A 21,263-nucleotide genomic window follows, 5' to 3' on the forward strand; every position below is an offset into this window, starting at 1 on the left:
CTGACAGAAGGTGGCAGGTCTATGTTTGGGGGCAAAGTCTAAGTGATTTCTAATTGTCGCCTGCAACCAGGCTTGGATAACAACTTTGAGATCACTTAATGGTTTTTGGTATTACAGGAAAAGCTGATGCAATGTGTCAACTTAAAATCAGGCCAAGCGTCGCTGCCATTCACATTCATTTGTGCAAATGATGAGTTTTGCACCACAGTTCATGTAAAACTGTGGTACTCTGGTGGTAAATCACAGGAAGTGCCAAATCTCCCAGGGTTTATTTTTTTTTATTTGTTACTGGATTATGGGTGTCACTGTGGGACTAGGCCAGCATTTATTGCCCATCCCTAATTGAGAAGGGGGTGGTGAGCTGCCTTCTTGAACCACTGCGGTCCCTGTGGTGTAGGTACACCCACAGTGCTGTTAGGGAGGGAGTTCCAGGATTGTTATTGGACATCAGTCAGTCCATGTGGCGTAGATACACCCACAGTGCTGTTAGGGAGGGAGTTCCAGGATTGTTATTGGACATCAGTCAGTCCATCTGGTGTAGGTACACCCACAGTGCTGTTAGGGAGGGAGTTCCAGGATTGTTATTGGACATCAGTCAGTCCATCTGGTGTAGGTACACCCACAGTGCTGTTAGGGAGGGAGTTCCAGGATTTTAACCCAGCGACAGTGAAGGAACGGCCGATATATTTCCAAGTCAGGATGGTGTGTGGCTTGGAGGGAAACCTCCAAGTGGCGTTGTTCCCAGGCATCTACTGCCCTTGGCCTTCTCGGTGGTAGAGTTTGCAGGTTTGGCAGGTGCTGTTTGAAGGAACCTTGGCGAGTTGCTGCAGGGCATCGTGTCGAAGGTAAACATGGCTACCACTGTGCATTGGTGGTGGAGGGATTTAATGTTGAAGGTGGTAGATGGGGTGTTGAACAAGCGGGGCTGCTTTGTCCTGGAAGGTGTTGAGCTTCTCGAGTTTTGTTGGAGCTGCACCATCCAGGCAAGTGGGGAGTATTCCATCACACTCCTGACTTGTGCCTTGTAGATGCTCTTGATAGTGATCAAGAGCAAAGGTCCTGACTGATTTCAACGACCCCCCCGCCCCCCCCACATCTCTCTCGCCCAGGGCTGCTGGGGCCAAATACCAATCTCCTGCAAAGCTATGCCACCTTCAGCTTTTTATGTTGGATGAAAATAAAAATTTGCATTTCTATATTGCCGACAACCTCAAGACATCCCAAAGCACTTGACAGCCAATAAAAATCATGTCAATTTTAAAACTTTTGTGTTGCCAATTGCTGACAGTAAAATGTTGAAGATACAGACTTGGTTAGTTGCAGAGAAACTGCAAAAACTATACGGTGGCACGGTGGTTAGCACTGCTGCCTCACAGCGCCAGGGACCCGGGTTCGATTCCCGGCTTGGGTCACTGTCTGTGCAGAGTTTGCACGTTCTCCCCGTGTCTGCGTAGGTTTCCTCCGGGTGCTCCGGTTTCCTCCCACAGTCCGAAAGACGTGCAGGTTAGGTGGATTGGCTGGGCTAAATTCTCCCTCAGTGTGCCCGAACAGGAGTGTGGCGACTAGGGGATTTTCACAGTAACTTCATTGCAGTGTTAATGTAAACCTACTTGTGACAATAATAAATAAACTTAAACTTACACAGAATTATATCAGCTTGTCTCAATTCACTGTGACATACCTACCACCTACTGGCCACCAGAGATATTGTGGGAGGCATGCTGTACTTTGTTAATGTGAATACATTGCTCTTTTCAGCATCTTCAATCATTTTGCTTGGGAATACGAGATGTCATTATGAAGAAGCAAGCAATTAGTGACTGATGTTAATGCTTTAGACAAGGCTAAACATCAGAATTGTGTCTACCAAGGACAAGATGAGTTGAGAAGAAAATTAATTACTTCCAGTCCCTCGCTGCTCATTGGGTTTTAGCTTTGGGTAAATCCAAGAAGTCTTCATCTACAGCTAATCATCAACTATACCCTTTCACCATCTACAGGCCAGTGTCCACTAGGCACCAGAAGCCAGGTACCTCCAAGGCATGGGAAGATCGTGTTCCACTGGTTGGCAGCCACCAACTGCAGCTGGCTGTCAAGCATCCACATGGAGCTGCCCAGAGCAGGAGAAACAAACCAGCTCGAGAGGACAGCTTCTCTGAAAAAGTGAGCAAGTTCCCCAGGTTACAGGAGATAGAGCAATGCAGTTATTACCAAGAGCATTAGCAAAGCCGGAGAAACAGCAGCACAGTTCAGAAGGGTACAGGTGAGAGAGTTAGCCAGCCTTCATTCGGTATAATGGCCTCACATGCAAATCTACAAATGCCCATCAACATCAGAAAGGTTGATGACAGGATAAGTCTTGAATATATGCCTGTGACATGTAGCTACACTGGATGTGGCTTTATCATTGTTTCCAACAACATACTTTACATTGCACCTTTAAAGTAACAATGTGTCCCAAAGTGCTTCACAGTAGCATTAGGCGGCATGGTGGCGCAATGGTTAGCACTGCTGCCTCACAGCGCCAGGGACCCAGATTTGATTCCCGGCTTGGGTCACTGTCCGTGTGGAGATTTCACATTCTCCCCGTGTCTGCGTGAGTTTCCTCTGGGCGCTCCGGTTTCCTCCCACAGTCCAAAGATGTGCGGGTTGGGTTGACCCTAGTGTCAGGGGGATTAGCAGGGTAAATGAGGGTTACAGGAATAGGGCCAGAGTGGGATTGTAGTCGGTGCAGACTCGATGGGTCGAATGGCCTCCTTCTGTACTGTAGGGATTCTATGATATTATCAAACAAAATATGACACTGAGCCATGTAAAGGGGATGTTAGCACAGTAAGAAGTCTCACAACACCAAGTTAAAGTCCAACAGGTTTATTTGGTAGCAAATACCATAAGCTTTCGGAGCACTGCTCCTTTGTCAGATGGGGTGGATATCTGTTCTCTAACAGTGCAAACAGACACAGAAATCAAGTTACAGAATACTGATTAGAATGCGTATCCTACAGCCAGGCAGGTCTTAAATGTACAGATAATGTGGGTGGAGGGAGCATTAAACACAGGTTAAAGAGATGTGTATTGTCTCCAGACAGAACAGTTAGTGAGATTCTACAAGCCCAGGAGGCAAGCTGTGGGGTTACTGATAATGTGACATAAATCCATTATCTGTGAAGAAAATAAATGGCTTGCTGAACCAGATGTAAGTTATCTGATTAAATACAGTGGATACAACAGTAACAAGACTATTATTCTCGATTTCTAATCTTCCTTTGCTGTAATGGTTACATACTGTATTACTTACGCCCTTGTTGCTGACGGGGTCTGCAGAAGGAGGGGTCTGCTGACTGGAGGATTTACAGTCGGCCAAACGCCTTTTCCTCCCTTTAAGGCGCGTCACAGCTAAGGGAAGGCCGGGCCCTGATTGGCCATTGGGGGGAATTTGAAATTAGGTTGCGCGGCTGGAGTAACGGAGCAAGCGCGAGGGGACTGAACGGTGAGGAGTCCCGGCAGCGACGGAGCAGGCGCGGGGCGCGAGAGAGGGAGCGCGAGGACTGAGCGGTGAGGAGCCCCGGCGGCGACGGAGCAGGCGTGGGGGGCGAGGGCACTGAGTGGTGAGGCAACAACGGTCTGTGAGCCGCAACTTCTCTCTTTCCCCTCCCTGAGGCTGAGGTAGGGGCTGCCGAATGGCACGGTGCGAGCCGGCCTCCCGGACCCACAGGGAGAGCGGGAAGAGCCGTTTGCCTTCCCCTTTCCCCCCTCTCCCTCCCTGATCAGTGGAAGGGTAGGCGCCTTTAGTGCCCAGTGAAGATGTGAGCTAACCTCCCTCTCGTATATCTATAATGTATCAACAGGGTCCAGGAAGGACCAACTTACTGGGCAGTTAGTAAAGTCAGATTTGTATTTCTATAGCGCCCATCCTCAGGGCACCTCCCATTACATCCCTTTTGAAATGCACTCGCCTGTTGTAATGCAGCAAACGTGGCTGTCAGTTGGTGCACAGCAAGGTCCCACAAACACCAATTTGAGCATGACCTGTCAATTGAGGGATGCATTTTGGCCAGGGTACCAGGGAGAACTCCCTCTGCTCTTGCTCAAAATATTGAGGTGGAGATGCTGGGGTAAGCACAGTAAGAAGTCTCACAACACCAGGTTAAAGTCCAACAGGTTTATTTGGTAGTACGAGCTTTCAGAGTGCTGCCCCTTCATCAGGTGAGGGATCTCCACTCACCAGATGAAGGAGCAGTGCTCCATAAGCTCGTGATTCCAAATAAACCTGTTGGACTTAGACCTGTTGGACTTTAACCTGGTGTTGTGAGACTTCTTACTATTCAAAATATTGCCATGGGATCTTTGGAGATGCCGGCGTTGGACTTGGGGTAAGCACAGAAGAAGTCTCACAACACTTGGTCAAAGTCCAACAGATTTATTTGGTAGCACAAGTTTTTGGAGTGTCACTCCTTCAGGTGAGACTCACCTGAAGAAGGAGTGACACTCCGAAAGCTTGTGCTACCAAATAAATCTGTTGGACTTTGACCAAGTGTTGTGAGACTTCTTACTATCTTTATATGTGCTACAGGTAACGTAGAAAATAGATGTGGAGCTGCTGGTGTTGGACTGGGATGGACTTGATGAGAGGTCACACCACACCAGGTTGGAGACCGACATGCTTATTTGAAATCACAAGGTTTCGGAGCACTGCTCCTTTTGTCAGGTGAAGATGCAACCTGATGAAGGAGCAGCACTCCAAAAGCTTGTGATTTCAAATAAGCCTGAGAGAATAGAAGGGGGGTAGGCCATTTGGTCCTTTGAGCCTACTTTCCATTAATTCTGATTGTGGCTGATCATCATATTCAGTATCTTGATCGCCTAAGTTAATTTGATTTTGTTTATTTGGTTGGTACACTAAAATAAGTCTCTTTCTCTCTTTCCCCCTGCCCCCCCGCATATTCCTTTTAGGGAGAGGGGGGCTCAGTTTGACCCCTCAAACAAAAGTCGTCAACTCTGACAGTGCAGTTTTCTCTCCTTACAGATGCTGCCAGACCTGCTAAGATTTTCCAGCATTTTCTGTTTTGGTTGCTGACAGTGCAGCAGTCCCTCAGTACTGCACTGGGAGCGTCACTCCAGTTCCTAGCCCATGCTTAATTCTTTGGAGTGGGACGTGAACCCATAAGCTGTGGACTGTTTTATGTATTACAGTAATATAGCTGCCAACCATGTGAGCTCAACTCACTAAGAGCACGGTGAAATAGGAAATGGACTTTCATTCCCTCCAACAAAAGGATTACGAGCTAACTTTAATGGTGTGATTTGCACTTGTGTAGTTTCAGTTAAGTAATTCCAGTCCATAATGCAGTACGTTTTTGTCTTGTAATGGATGCATTGTGTACTTGTGGGTATGAGTGGGTTGTGGTTTGATATCAGCATCTAATGTTTTTGTTCGTTTACTGTGCACAGCACATTAATGCTTATTGCATACTTAAGCAATATTTTCAAAACCTTTTTTGTTTTTGAATGTGAGTGGCACCAGGTCCTGTGTTTTTGCACTTTTTTTGAATTGAACAGTTTTCCCTGTCCGTCAACAGTACAGCTTGGAGCACAGCCCAGTCAGTGCTGTTAGCACTTGGGTTTTAAACACTTAACAGGGCTGCTTCATCTAATTTGTGAGGGATGATTAAGCAATTCTTTGCAAATAAAGTTTCCTTTGGAAGAAATATTGTTGCTAAAGATCTCTTGAGGGATGACATGCATAAATTAAGAAACTACTGCTGGAGGCGTCTTGGCTGAAGCCTGTCATCTGGGATTCTTCAGTTTCTTCTGTTTTTTGGTTCAATTAAATTCTATGGAAATTATTCCTTAAACCGTTATCATTTGTGATTGGACATGCTCAGTTTAATAAAGTATTATTTTGTCACCACCACATCAAACTCAGTCCTTCATTCTGACTGAAATCATGACATACTGAAAATTTCCATTGAGTAAATAAATGTCTAGCGTTGATTGGCAGTATTTACTCTGTGCCACTGTTTTTGAAAAGCTGTTACTCCAGGTCCTATCCTTTTTATGAATTATTATAATAAGACTGAACTGAGATTTCTGTAACTGGGGGAATAGGAAAGGTAAACAGATCCGGTCACTGCCTTTGAGCTGACAGCCATTTTATGATTTTCGAGGAAACGTTTGGCTGCAACTGTACATGTTCTATTTTATTAGTCACAAGTAAGCTTACATTTGCACTGCAATGAAGTTACTGTGAAAATCCCCTAGTTGCCACACTCTGGCGCCTGTTCGGGTACACTAAGGGGCAATTTAGCATGGCCCAATGCACCCTAACCAGTACATCTTTGGACTGTGGGAGGAAACCGGAGCACCCGGAGGAAACCCACGCAGACACGGGGAGAACATGCAAACTCCACACAGACACCCAAGCCGGGAATCGGGTCCAAGGCACTGAGGCAGCAGTGCCAGCCGCTGTGCCACTGGAGTGGCACGTCTTGTGACTTCCAGTCAAACTGTTGGTTCCCTGACGATGGAGCCATGGGTAGAAGGTTGACCTTCACCTGTCAGGCTAAAATTCAGTTGGATGGAGATGATTGTATTTTGAAGGAATTTGACTCTTGTCTTGGTTTTTGTCCCCTTGCAAATTCAGTGTGTACAAGAGAGTATTTCATTTTAATACTAAGGGATGTGAGGAAGCTGCATCACTGTTCTAGTTCCATTCCTATATAATAATCCAACCCTTTTTTCTATATAGGGAAATGGAATCTGCGATGGTCACTCTACGGAACATGTTTGAGCAGTTGCTCAGACAGATGGAAGTGCTGAATGAAGGCATTGAACCGCGTAAGCATGTACAATTTTTTCAATATTGGTCGTGATCAGTGAGATTATGCGTCTGGTTTGCTTTTGAGACGTTTAGCATTTTAATGGGTATATGGTGTCAAGCCAACAGGACGGGTTCAAATTTGGCTTGCTGAAAGCACTTCGTTTCTCTCAAACAAAGATTTCAACTGCTTGGTTTTTTTTTTACCAGGAGCCAATTTGCAAATTCACTTGACAGTGACTTGCATTAAATTATATATTTACTACCAATCATTTCTCTGTACAGTTCCATTTTATTTTGCCTAATGATTCTGTAGTTAATATACATGCAATTTTCACGAGTTACTTAATATCTTCATTTATTGAAACTGAACGTTTCTCCACTCCACCCTCAATGCCTGTACAGTCTGCCCCTAGTTGATCTGCTCTGTGTGCTGGTTCCTCAGTTCTGACTCCCACTATGCTTTCCCTGGTGTCAGTTTCTTGTATATCTCTCCGCTCAAATTTCTTTGGCCCATGGTTTGAATGGATCTGCTCTTGGCTCTATTTCCCCCCACCCCAGGTGTCCCTTTGGTGGGATTAGGGATTGATACCAGTGAATCCCTTTTCAAGGCCTTGGAAATCTGAGGAGAGAGAGCAACAAAATTTGCAATGCAAACCCAATGAAAATGAGTCACTGTGGATATCACACAGGCTAAATGGCCAGGGCAATGCTTTTCAAACTCCAGGTTTGGAAGACCTTCAGTCCAGGATAATTTTGAACCCAATTGCTGCCTTTTTTGGGGAGAAAATGACAAATTTAAGAATCAAACTGTTGCCAGGTTTCTTTCAAATGTTTCATTGCATCAACACCAGTTCACCTAAGCAAGGCTATTAATAATATGGAGACAGAATAAGATGTTATATTCATTAGCACTTAATTATATCCATGCCTTTTTTTCTAACAGAGTTTATTCAGTTAGCTAAAAACTTTGAAGAGTGCAGAAGAAAATGGCAAAAGACTGAGCTGGAGCTGTCCCGTGCCACAGAGTGCCTAACGAAAGCTGAGACAGAACGGAGTGCACTTGATGTTAAATTGAAGCACGCTCGTAACCAAGTTGACGTAGAAATGAAACGTCGGCAGAAGGCAGAAACTGAGTGCGAAAGACTGGTATGTCTGGCTTGATTTTTAAATTGCATTCTAAACCACCAGTGCTAAAAACAAACTGGTTTCTTCTTTTCTGTCAGCAGGGCTAACGATCAGATGAAGTAACCGCCTTGTAATATTGAAGGAACATGTTGCCGTTTGGCTAGGTGCACTATCTGTTTAAAACATTTCTCCTTCAGCCCTCTCGCTCTTGTTGTGGTGTGGCAACTTTTCAAAAGCAAATTTATCCTTGGGAACCAAAAGCTGTACCTTTCTATTCACTGGATGAGGGCTAGCATGCCCAGTTTAAGCATTTAAGGCCCAATTGTGATTGAACCACTGGTGGGGTAATACAGTCTTCACTACATTCTCCCATCAACACTTGCCAAGCTGCAAATGATACATTGCCAGATCAATATGTGCAGGCTAAAACTATTTAATTCAGATTTATTTACAGGTGAAGTGATACGCAGACGCAAAAACTCAGCTATGTACTAAAGCTGCGCAAGCGCAATGTGAGAGAACAATGCAACTAGAATTAATCCACAAGTGGGTAATGTATCCTTTAGTAGTAATCTGCATTTAACAACCTGTTGCGGGATCTTTGGGTGCACAGTTGAGTCTTCTCTTTGTAAACCTTTTACAATGACTTGCACGTGGAACTTGTACATGGATCATGCAAGTTCCAACTCCCCTACAAGCTGTGGGCTTTATACTTCGTATTAAGGCTATTTCTTTTGAAGTAAATATCAAATGGAGATCTTAAATATGTATACCTAGCTGAGTGAGCTGTTAATCACTGGAATTCATGGTTTTCTTTGCATATTCTCCCTTACAGTTTTTCCATTTCTTGGTAGTATTCACGTGATTGAAAAGATTGTGGTTTGAAGTCTCACTGTAAGGCTATGGTCTGGTCCAGTCCTATGTGCTGTTTTGTCCGATGTAAGGTTCTTCCTTTTTGGATGAAATATTGAGATTCACCTGCCTGTTTAACTTTGGTGTTCTGGTGTTCACACTCCATTCCACTTTACCAAAAAAAGCTGATTAATAGATCATTGATACAGGATATAGATAGGCTGGAAAATTGGGCGGAGAAATGGCAGATGGAATTTAATCCCGATTAAATGCGAAGTGATGCATTTTGGTAGATCTAATGCAGGGGGGAGCTATACAATAAACGGCAGAACCATCAGGAGTATAGACACAGCGGGATCTGGGTGTGCAAGTCCACAGATCCTTAAAGGTGGCAGCACAGGTGGTGAAGAAGGCATATGGCATGCTTGCCTTTATTGGACAGGGCATAGAGTATAAAAGTTGGGGTCTGATGTTGCGGTTGTATAGAACGTTGGTTAGGCCACATTTGGAATACTGCGTCCAGTTCTGGTCGCCACACTACCAGAAGGACGTGGAGGGTTTGGAGAGAGTGCAGAAAAGATTTACCAGGATGTTGCCTGGTATGGAGGGTATTAGCTATGAGGAGAGATTGAGTAAACTAGGATTGTTCTCCCTGGAAAGACGGAGGTTGAGGGGCGACCTAATAGAAGTTTATAAAATTATGAAGGGCATAGATAGGGTGAACAGTTGGAAGCTTTTTCCCAGGTCAGAAATGACAAACACAAGGGGTCACAAGTTCAAAGTGAGGGGGGCAAGGTTCAATACAGATATGCGGGGGACGTATTTTACACAGAGCGTGGTGGGGGCCTGGAATGCACTACCAAGCAAAGTGGTTGAGGCAGACACACTAGGATCATTTAAGACTTCTCTAGATAGCCACATGAACAGACTGGGAATAGAGGGATACAAATGGATGGTCTAGTTAGGAACACATGATCGGTACAGGCTTAGAGGGCCGAAGGGCCTGTTCCTGTGATGTATTGTTCTTTTGTTCTTTGATTGCATTTACCAGGCGCAAAGCGGCTGCTGCGTTTACCTAAGTAACAAATGTTTGTACTTCAAAAATAACATGTTGGATGTCATTCATTTTGAGATACCCTGAAGATGTGATGCGGTACTTGAATAAATGCAAGTTGCATCTTTCTAATTTTCCTAATGATTTAGCATAGGAGAGAAAAGGACTGTACACAGCATCGGCTCAACTTGTCTCCTGCTCTGTGTTACGAATAAAACCACAACGCAGTCAGTCTGAGGTTCAATTATATCACATGTCTGGTAGTGGCGTATAGTAAACTTCATTACACAATCCTCCAGAAACTGAGGCAAAAGGAAAAGTTCTGGAAATGGAAACACTCGGCAGGTCGGGCAGCATTTATACACAGCTGTCAGAAATGACATTTCAGTTCTACACTGTTTCATGTGCGAAATGGATTTGAAAACCAGGATGGGAATTTTAATGATTGAGCTGCTGCTTAACTGGGAACCAAAAGAGGTCAATGTGTCAACATGACTTGGCGTGAGTATGGATGTAAGCAGCATGAGTTTTGGATGACAGCGGCTTTACAGAGGATAGAATATGGAAGGCTAGCTACTCCCTGTAATGTATTCCTACATTTTGGTACTAAGAGCAAGGAGGTCATGCTCCTTGGAAAAGTGTCTAAATGAGGTAGTAAAGCAGAGGGATTTGGAAGTATATATGATATCACTGAATGTAACAATGTAGGTTAATAAGGTATAAAAGTGGCTGACAAAGTACAAGTCTCCATTTTATGAAAATGATGGTACCATAATTGATGGACTAAGTGAACAGGTGGGGCCCTGTTCTTTCAAGAGGATTGAAGGCTGATATATTAGGGCCCTTTAAAATTATGAAAGGGTTTGGTAGGGATGACTGGATGTTTCCATTTGTAAGGGACAGCAGAACAAGTGACCACACACAAGATGAATTCAATAGAGAAATTTGGCAGAACCTATTTTAAAAGCAAGGGAATGGTGAGGAGGGGAACACTATGGAGTAGATGAGGTGAACTGTGTATATGCACTTAAAGGAAAGCTGGATTCACATATAATGGATTCGCATGGGAAGGAATACATGGGTATGGTGATAAAGATAGGTAAAGAAGGGTGGATGGAGGATAAATACTGACATAGTCTATGTGGGATGAATGCCCCGTTACTGTGCTGTAAATTCTATGTAACTTTGTGAAATGGGGGGGAAAGAATTAAAGTGCTATTGAAGCTCAAATTTAAAAATATGCTTCTTGTGACACTTGTCTATTGCACTGAAGTATCTAACAGGCAGCATGCTGCATTATTCAAGTTTATTTTAACTGGGTTGCAGTCCTGACAGCCAGTTGGTGAGTAGGAGACAGAAGCCAATCTTTTGTTTCATATTTATTCGGAGCGAAACATAAGTGTATACCTCCTAACTTACACTCACACCGGTGTCGTTAAGTGTCTCTCTATGCGCTTAAGCTTCAATCAAAGCTCTCCCATATATGCTTAACCCCAGTTTATACAACTTACAATGGCTGGCAACATGGAAGCAGAACAGATACAGATTCATCAGCCCAAGATGTTTCCTCCCAACTTTGTACCATTGCACAATCTAAGTCCTTTAGAAAGTATTGCATTTGTATATGCACCACTTCAGCCCTTGTTTTAAGAATCCAGGGCCAATATTGCAAGACAAGGTTGCTTTCCCTTTCCCCAATCTGATAACACAGCCAAAAGAAAAGTTTGTTTAGAGAGATTGATCTGCACCTTTGGTTTACAGGTAGTACAATCTAATGAGGCTTCAAAGGATTACTTTTTATGTGGGATGGGGAGATCTGTGCTGCTATTTTTACTTAAAAAGTGGTAAATTGAGCTGGAGGAGGTGCGCCAAAGAAAAGTGCCATCTTCCAGTAAAGGATAAGAGGTCGCAACTCCATTGAGGGAACTTGCTTCCTAACTGGCTGCAAACGAGGCAGAGATATTTGACACTTGAAGGAAGATGGTTAATTTGCTCTACGTTTCGAAAATGGGACGACCCGAAGTTTGGACTTCTGTACCCTTTGAGAGCTACCAATCAAAGCACTATGCAACACTATTGCACTTTGGCAACTGTTCAAAAATCATACCTAAGTGCCTCAGTGCACACTTTTATTTTCTTGACGATGCAGGGGACAGCAAACGGTAATGGGCATCCTGGATGAGGTGCTTTCTTTGTGAGCTCCACCATGATTGTAGAGGGTGAACTTGTTATAAATCAGTCCATCATGCAGTGCTGCTTCAGATGAAGCTGGTACTGTTGGATGCTGCACAGTGACAGCATTATGATCGCTTTGTGAATACTGGTCACTGCTATTCACATTTGTGCCACCTGGACAGCAAGAGCAAATCGTTTCTCATAAATGGGACTAATATGAAGAACCCTGCCTACATGCACTTGAGAACACTGTCACCTCATGAAAACTACATCTCATTTGCAGAAGCATAATAAAGAAGCTGCCCCTTATAGGAACAGCACTCGTCACTTCTCTTGTGCTCCAGTATATGGAAAACAGTCTGGTGGAGAAAGTATTTGAAGCAAATCCTCAAACTCTTTTTGATGCAATGTCATAACCCACGGTAACTAAATATTGTAAAGAAATGCTTGGGGATAAATACCTAGAAAATTACTAGGTGAGACCAAGTAATGTATGACGTGCCATGCAGCAGAGGGAACACAAGCACAAACGTCCCCATTAAAACTTGCCTTGAAGAGTTCTCGAACAGGAGAGCTCTCAATTCTTTTTCACTTGTGGAGTGTAAAATTTAGGACTTGAAAGCTTTGTATATGATTAACTTGGCTTGCTTTATTGCTACCTATAAAATTAGTTGGCGGGAGATTAGGTACTTGGTTTTCTAATGTGTTGCCTGCAGTACCTAGTTTACAACACAGCTGTGAAAAATTGGAGTTACATCTTCATAACTCAACTTTTATTGGGGTTCACATACCGATTTAACAAAGTAACTTCTGAAATCCTGGAGCCTTTTGTAGCCATTTGCACACCTTGATTCCCATTTAGTCTTCAACAATCGCACCACTCCATTGCCAAGATGGTGTTGAATATTTATTTGCCAGTATAATGTATGTGAATGTTACACAAGGCCTGATGGCTGCCTTGTAGTGGAGCTTCTTGTGCAATTTAGTCCCATTTTTCCCCCTTTTTTGCTGGCAGGGACTAGTGCTTGGAGTACAACTGCAGGAGAAAAGTAGTAACCTATCCCTGTTTTCATTCTTCATGCACCAGCTTAAGACAGTGAGCATTGTGAGGCAGTTTGACTATCGCAGCCAAACCCAAATGCTATCCTCACCTGCTATCTGTATGCATAAGGATCACTAGAGAATGATCAGAAGCGAGCAGTTGTGACCACATTAATATTTGATTTAACTTGAGCCAGTGGTACTCTTCCATTGTAGTAATTACTTTCTTTCATTTAAGGAACGTCAGATTCAGCTTATCCGAGAGCTCCTCATAACAGAAGGCTCAACCAGCATTCAATTAAATGAAGAACAGAAGTCTGCTCTTGCTTTCCTCAACCCCAAATGCTCAAATTCTAATGGATATGCATCCAACAAACGGTAGTACTTTTCAGTCACCAACAATTGTTTGTGCTGTTGGTTTTAGGGTAAAGCTTCATAACTGGGGATGGGGAGTGTGGGAAAAGGCAAGCGTGGTTTTTGCATCCTGTTAAATCTAGAAAGGTCAGTTAAAATTTCATTCAACATTTAAGAAGAAGTTGCATAAAGGGCAGTACTCTTACGCAAAAGAACTTTTTCACAATTAGACTTGACATTTCTGAAAAACCAAAGCACTGATTTTTCTGCAGCATTGGCGATCCTCCAGTCAGCACTCCCTCTTTGCCAGGGTGCTCCATTAGCTGTGTTTTCCCTATGTGCCCCAGCACAACCGGCTAGAGGCTGGACATAAAACCAACCCAGAAACTGCTTTTGATGCTGTGCATCCCTGCAAATCCACAGGGCAGGCTGAGAGGACATTACCAAACCTGGAGTGAGGTTGTGTCCAGAGCAATGTTCTGGCCAGTTTGAAGCTTTGCCTCTTTCCGCTGTTTTATGATCAAACCATTCCAGGATAATCTGCGATCCTCCCTCTCGGGAGAGATGCTATATCAAGTGTTTTTTATCAAAATTCTCGATTTTTAATCCGATTAGCTGCCACCTCAATACCTTTTAATGCGTTTCTTTGGTATTATACTTAAAAACACTTGCATAAAAATCATTAGTGTAAAATTAAATATTTGTTGAAGCCATGTTTCTTGCTCATGTGTAATTAGAATAGAACTTTATTGCCCACTCAAGTGAAAATTTGTCTTTTGGCTTCACCTCCAGTATAGCACAATCACATAGTAATTAGATTAAAAACAGTAAATAGTTCATGTACACCTACGTTCATACATTTGTGCATATATAATATCCATGCAGTGCAGACATACACACTGCACTCTGCCATTAGAGCACTTGCTACAGTTGAATAAAGAAAATTACCATTCTAGGCGATAAATTTCCAATCCAGAATTTTAAAATTTGGATCAGTAAATTAAGAAAATCGGTGCTGCAGACAATTGAGCTTAGCTTACTGACTATCCTCTCCTTTGAGTAAATTTGTGGGTTTGAGTCCAATGCCAGAGCTCAAGTATATAAGCTGACAGTTTCACATAGTGCTGAGGGAATGCTCCATTGTCTGGGATGCCGTCTGTAAAACCAAGGCCCCCATGCCTACTGAGGTGGATGTTAAAGATCCCACTGTTCAGACTTCCCAAAATGATATTCCCTCAATCAGCATCACTGAAATGGATTAACTGGTAACTCCTCTAGTTTGTGGGACTTTGCTGTGCGCAAACTGGCTGCTGCATTAACCTGCAAAACAGTGGCTGCATTTCAAAAGTGAGCTTTGATACATCCTGCGGATGTGAAAGGTGACTACCTATGTTCTCCTGTTACATGGCATCATCTTGGCCTGGCTGTAAGGTGCCATGCCCCCGCGCAATCGTTTTTATCTAAAGATTCTTTGCTCTGCCTGAAAGCGCAAATAGATTTTCAGTCTTAAGTGTGACCAAATAATTACAATGTTGTTGCTGCCTTTTTGAAATGTTATTTAGGAACAAATGTGCACCGTTCATATTGTTATGACTGGAGGGTGGGTTGGGGCATGTAATAGTCTATTATTTGCAGTTGTAGAGAATTGGGATAGGGTAAAGGAGGAAAGTACTTAAATTGATGATCCTAAAATATTTTTCACTTTTTTAGATTATCAACAATAGATGAGTCCGGATCGTTTATCTCTCATTCTGACATCAGCTATGACAAGACCGATGACTCGTTGGTAATTCTTTTTATCTTAACCTGGCCCCAACTTAAGTTTAAAAAGTTTATTTTATTAGTGTCACAAGTAGGCTTACATTAACACTGCAATGAAGTTGCTGTGAAAATCCCCTAGATTGGATTTGGTTGAAGGGTATTAGGAACACCCATTGAATTTGAGGTGGCATAGTCTCTCTTGTTCACAATTAGTTTATTTGCTGTATTGAATAATTCGAATGGTGTTGGAACAAAAGATGCTTTAAAAATGTGGATTTGCCATCAGATTTGGAAAACAACAAATGCAACTCCTATTTCCAAGAAAGGAAGAGGCCGAAAGCAGGAAACTAAAATCTATCATGAGGAAAACACTAGAATCAATTATTAAGGAAGTTATATCAGGGCACTTAGAAAACCATGTCAGATTTGAGAGGGGAAAATCATGTTTAATTTATTGGAGCTCTTTTGAGGAAGTAACAAGCAACATGGATAAGGGGAACTTGTTAATGGTGGTGTATTTGGGTTTCCAGAAGGCATTTGATAAGGTTGCTACACAGAATAACTTGTGATGTAGGGGTACCATATGCACACAGAAGATTACTCAACAGAATGCAGAGCGTAGGGATAAATGGGCCATTTTCAGATTGGCTAGAAGTAACAAATCAAGTGCTACACCACGGTGCTGGGACCTCCTGCTATATACAATCTATATCGATAACTTGGAAGGAACTGTATGGTTCTAAATTAAATGATACAAAGATAAGTAGGAAAGTAAGTTGAGGACAAAAGGAATCTGCAATGGGTTACAAATAGGTTAAGTGAGTGGGCAAAAACTTGGCAGAACATTCTCTTTGGCAGAAGGAGTAATAAATCTGTGTTATTTAAATAGAGATTGCAGAATTCTGCACAAGACGTTAGTTTGCAGGTACAGCAAGTGATTAGGAAGACAAATAGAATGTTTATTGCAAGGGAAATAGAATATAAAAGCAGCAAATGTTTTGTTACAGCTGTACAGGGGTTGATGAGGCCACATCTGGAATATTGTGTACAGTTTCGGTCTCATTTAAGAATATAAATGTGTTAGAGGTAGTGCAGAGAAGGTTCACTCAACTGATTCTTTGGATGAAGGGATTGTTTTTGTGAGGAAAGGTTAAACCTGTGTCTATTGGAGTTTAGAATAATGAGAGGTGATTAAAAGTTCAGGCCCTGAGGGGGCCTTGACATGATGTTTCCCTAATAGGCAGGACATGAACTAGGTGCCTCGAGTCCCATTTGAGACTGAAATGGGGAGAATTTTTTTCTCGGGTCATTGGCCTGTGGAATTCTCTTCTAAAAGCGTCTTGAATGTTTTGAAGGCCACGTTAGCTAGATTCTTGACTGACAAGGAAGTGAAAGGGTATAGGGGGTAGCCGGGAAAGTAAAGGCCACATCGGAGCAGCCATGATTTTATCAAGTAGTGGAACAGGCTCGAGGGGCTGAATGTCCTGCGCATCCTAATTCGGGTGTTTGTATGAGAACGAAAATCAGAGAAACCCTACAGTACAGAAAGAGGCCATTCGGCCCATCGAGTCTGCACAGACCACAATCCCACCCAGGCCCTACCCCCATATCCCTACATATTTTACCCACTAATCCCTCTAATCTACGCATCCCAGGACACTAAGGGGCAATTTTAGCATGGCCAATCAACATAACCCGCGCATCTTTGGACTGTGGGAGGAAACCGGAGCACCCGGAGGAAACCCACGCAGACACGAGGAGAATGTGCAAACTCCACACAGACAGTGATCCAAGCCGGGAATCGAACCCAGGCCCCTGGAGCTGTGAAGCAGCAGTGCTAACCACTGTGCTACCGTGCCGCCCAATGAATTGTCCAGTAACTTGAATTAGCCAACTTTGAATTAAGGGGGCCCAGTGGTTAGCACTGCTGTCTCAGCCCCAGGGACCTAGTTCAATACTGGCCTTGGGTGACTATCTGTGTGGAATTTGCACATTCTCCCCATGTAGGTTCGGTGAATTGGCCATGATAAAGTGGAGCAGAGTGTACAGGCTCCTGTGCAGACTGCGTTACTGTTGATAAAATTGTTCTAGGGGAGAGGTAAGGCAGCCTGATACTGCACTGGCCCAGGAAGGCTTGGTGTTCAGAATTTTGGTGACCAGTCCATTCAAAATGTTTTGGCAGCTGCAATTTCTGTGCAGGAACCTTTAGCGTATGTTGTTGGAACCTGTTTCTCCAAAGCATTCGGCTGTATAAATTCTAAGCTCTGTCCAGGGCATAATACTCTTATCTGTGCACTGAGTACACGTTAAACTTATGAATTTTGCTTTATATATGGTATTCGAGTAAGCTGTGTCGTAGTTTGGGGAGACTACAGAGAAGAGGAAAAATAGTGTGTGTCTAGATGACCCCGAGTTCAAAGGACATTACACTTAGCATTGTGTGAACACTTCAACTTGGCATTATCTGCTGGCTCATCCATCTGCAATTTGTCTAATGTAGAAACTTAATGCTTGCGTCTAAAAAATCTTTCCCAATTTAAGATTGAATGGTTTCCCTTATTGCTAAGAGATTAAACTGTTTTTTTTGATGTAGGACTGGGATTCCTCCATTGTGAGGACTGTCAAGCTAAAGAAAAGAGAAAAACGGGTAGGTTTCAAACTTTCTTACTCAAGTTTAAGTACGGCTTCATTCTGAACGTATTGATACAACAGTAAGGATGGCCCAAAGTCCATCAAATAATGGCTGCAACCAAAGTATGAAGCTGATGTAATTCAGCTTGGGGAGTGCATATTTCATGGTACTCATTCAAAGAATGATAACCAAACAATATCCTCTTGTGTTTATTTGCTTCCTTCATATAAGCTAAAGGTTTCCCCTGCAACTCTTGCAACTCTTCAATTGCATGGCACTTTCAAGGCAATTAGTATTGTAACTATACCAGTTGGAAATCTCTTGTACAAGGACACCCAGATCCCATCTGTGCTGTACTCTGTGGTTTCTCTCTCTCTCTAAATAATCTGCTCTTTCTTCCCAAAGTGGAAACCTCCTCTGCCAATTTGTTTTGCGCAATCACTTAGCCTATCAATATCCCTTTGTAGACTGTGTCCTCCTCACCAGTCGCTTTCCACCTATCCTTGTATTGTCAGCACATTTGATTACAATATGCTTGGTCCATATCATTAATGTAGATCATAAATAGTTGAGGCCCCAGCACTGATCCCCGTGACATTACGGTTTGCCAACTTGAAAATGATCCATTTTTCCCAACTTTTGTGTTTTCCTGTGGCCAAACCTCTATCCAGCTAATATCTTATGACCTTTTATGTCGCACCTTATCGAATGCCTTTTGAAAATACAAATATATGACATCTGTTGGTTCCCCTTTATCTACCCTGCTTGTTACAGCCTCAAAAGCACTCTAATTTGTCAAATAAGACATCCCTTTTAGAAATACAATTGTGTCAGCTTGATCTTTACTGCGAGTCCTGCTGCTACTTTCCTTAGTAATGAATTCCAGCATTTTCCCAATGACAGATATTGGGCTAAATGGCCTACAGTTTCCTGTTTTCTGTCTCTCCTTTCTGAAATGAGGGTGCTCGATTTGAGATTTTCCAATCTGCTGGGACCTTTCCAGAATCTAGGGAATTTTGGAAGGTTACAACCAATGTATCCACTATCTCTGCAACCAATTCCTAAGACTTTGGGATGCAAACCATCAGGTCCAGCCTTCCATCGCACTAATTCTCCCAATACTTCTCTAGTGATTGTTTAAAGTTCCTCCCTCCCTTTTTCCCCTTAACTTTCTACTATTCTTTGGGTGCTTTCAGTGTATTCTACCATGAAGACCGATACAAAATACTTGTTCAAGTTCTCTGCCATTTCCTTGTTTTCCATTATTCCTTGATCTCATCCTCTAAAAGACCAATGCTTATTTTAGCTACTCTTTTTTTTTTCCTTTTTTATTTGTTGCAGAAGCTCTTTATATTTTTTTCCTAGTTTGCTTTCATGTATTCTAATTTCTTCCTCATTTTTCATCCTTTTCTGCTTTCTGAAAAGTTCCCAATCTTTTGGCCTACCATTAATCTTTGCAACATTTGAGGCCTTTTCTTTCAATTTTATACCATCCTTAGCTTAGTTTACCACAGATGGAGCACCTTTCTCATAGTCTCTCTCAACGGAATATATTTGAGCTATAAAAATATCTCTAAGTGTTTGCTACTCAACTTTTAGTTTATTTTCCCTCTCCATTTTAGCCAACTCTATCTTCATAGCTTTGTAAATGCTTTCATTTAAGTTTAAGACACTAACTTCAGACCCAGGTTTCTCCCCCTCAAAGTGTCGTGGTGATGAATTTAAGGAATGGTTCTTTTCTTTCAAATAAAAGTTTTTCTGATCTCCTTGGTGTGAAACGGGTCTACAAAAGCAGAGTTTTATCTTCAGCATGGAGTTTCTAGTACACCTGTCTCAATGGAGGATATTTTTACCTGAACTTAAGGTCGTACTGTCACTAGTCTTGCTAAGTAAATCAGGTTTTTTGATGTGCCATTTCTATAATTACAAACTTTCTCACTGATGTAGAGCAGTGTGCCATTATACCTTAGCTGGAAGCACTTTAACACATTTTTCCTATTAGTATTGTAAATTAGTGTACCAGATTCCTTCCTGATCGCACATCCATTATTACACCTGCTTTTACTGACTGGTTTCACCTTCAAAAAGAATTCTCTGGTGCAACTGTGTAAATAGAGGCTATTTATACTGGGATTAAAGGTCATGGTAATCTGTCTTTCCTGTAATTGCAAATTCATCTTGGCTGTAGAACATTGTATCTTACCTGAACTCACTTTACTTTCTAATACTGATAGGAAAATTGTATTCGTGCACCAGATTTCTTCCTGATTAATAATGGTCATGCAATCAGTTGTGTCCAGGTATGTTTATAAAGTTTTGCACCCATTTCTTTCCAGCGTTCTTCAAGAATCCTGGTTGATATTCAGCCAGGCCCAGCGAAACGGTCACGATCAATTGAAAAGGTGAGCATTACTGACAAATGTGTGGGACACCAGCCAGGAATGCACTGGAAACATAGAGTCTAGAGGTAGAAAAGGCATAGATGAGGGTTTCTGTCACAAATGAGCAGAGACGGGGCGAAGACAGCGATGTTACAGAAATGGAAAAAGGGGAGGTGATGGCCTAGTGGTATTATCATTAGACTATTAATCGAGAAACTCAGCAAATGTTCTGGGACCCGAGTTCAAATCCCCCCTTGCCAGATGGTGGAATTTGAATTCAATAAAAAATATCTGGAATTAAGAATCTGCTGATGACCATGAAACCATTGTCAGGAAAAACCCATCTGGTTCACTCATGTCTTTTTAGGGAAGGAAATCTGCTGTCCTTACCCGGTCAGGCCTACATATGATTCCAGAGCCACAACAATGTGGTTGACTCTTAAATGCCCTCCAAGGGCAACGAGGTATGGGGAATAAAAAATAGTAAGAAGTCTCACAACACCAGGTTAAAGTCCAACAGGTTTATTTGGTAGCAAATACCATAAGCTTTCGGAGCGCTGCCCCTTCGTCAGATGGAGTGAAAATCTGTTCTCCAACAGTGCACAGACACAGAAATCAAGTTACAGAATACTAATTAGAATGCAAATCTCTACAGCCAGCCAGGTCTTAAAGGTACAGATAATGTGGGTGGAGGGAACATTAAACACAGGTTAAAGAGATGTGTATTGTCTCCAGACAGAACAGCTAATAAGATTCTGCAAGATCAGGGGGAAAGCTGTGGGGGTTACTGATAATGTGACATAAATCCAACATCCCGGTTTAGGCCGTCCTCGTGTGTGCAGAACTTGGCTATCAGTTTCTGCTCAGCGACTCTGCGCTGTCGTGTGTCGTGAAGGCCGCCTTGGAGAACGCTTACCTGAAGATCCAAGGCTGAATGCCTGTGACTGCTGAAGTGCTCCCCCACAGGAAGAGAACAGTCTTGCCTGGTGATTGTCGAGCGGTGTTCATTCATCCGTTGTCGTAGCGTCTGCATGGTTTCCCCAATGTACCATGCCTCGGGACATCCTT

General features: G+C 42.8%; 1 protein-coding gene across 3 annotated transcripts in view; it reads left to right on the top strand.

Moving 5' to 3' along the window:
- The first annotated feature begins 3,455 nt into the window (after positions 1-3,455).
- Positions 3,456-21,263, top strand: part of racgap1 (Rac GTPase activating protein 1) — a 35,088-nt gene continuing 17,280 nt past the window's right edge. Inside the window, exons 1-7 of one of the 3 annotated variants that reach the window (XM_078201064.1) lie at positions 3,456-3,555; positions 6,749-6,837; positions 7,764-7,966; positions 13,306-13,445; positions 15,132-15,207; positions 17,776-17,829; positions 20,151-20,216. In XM_078201064.1, the coding sequence (XP_078057190.1) occupies positions 6,753-6,837; positions 7,764-7,966; positions 13,306-13,445; positions 15,132-15,207; positions 17,776-17,829; positions 20,151-20,216 (624 nt within the window). In that variant the 5' untranslated portion in view covers positions 3,456-3,555; positions 6,749-6,752. Of the gene's footprint in view, positions 3,609-6,748; positions 6,838-7,763; positions 7,967-13,305; positions 13,446-15,131; positions 15,208-17,775; positions 17,830-20,150; positions 20,217-21,263 lie in introns of all 3 variants that reach the window. The other 2 variants (XM_078201063.1, XM_078201065.1) reach the window with 2 other exon arrangements.

The sequence above is a fragment of the Mustelus asterias genome, chromosome X, assembly GCF_964213995.1.
Source record: "Mustelus asterias chromosome X, sMusAst1.hap1.1, whole genome shotgun sequence".
NCBI classification, from domain to species: Eukaryota; Metazoa; Chordata; class Chondrichthyes; order Carcharhiniformes; family Triakidae; genus Mustelus; species Mustelus asterias.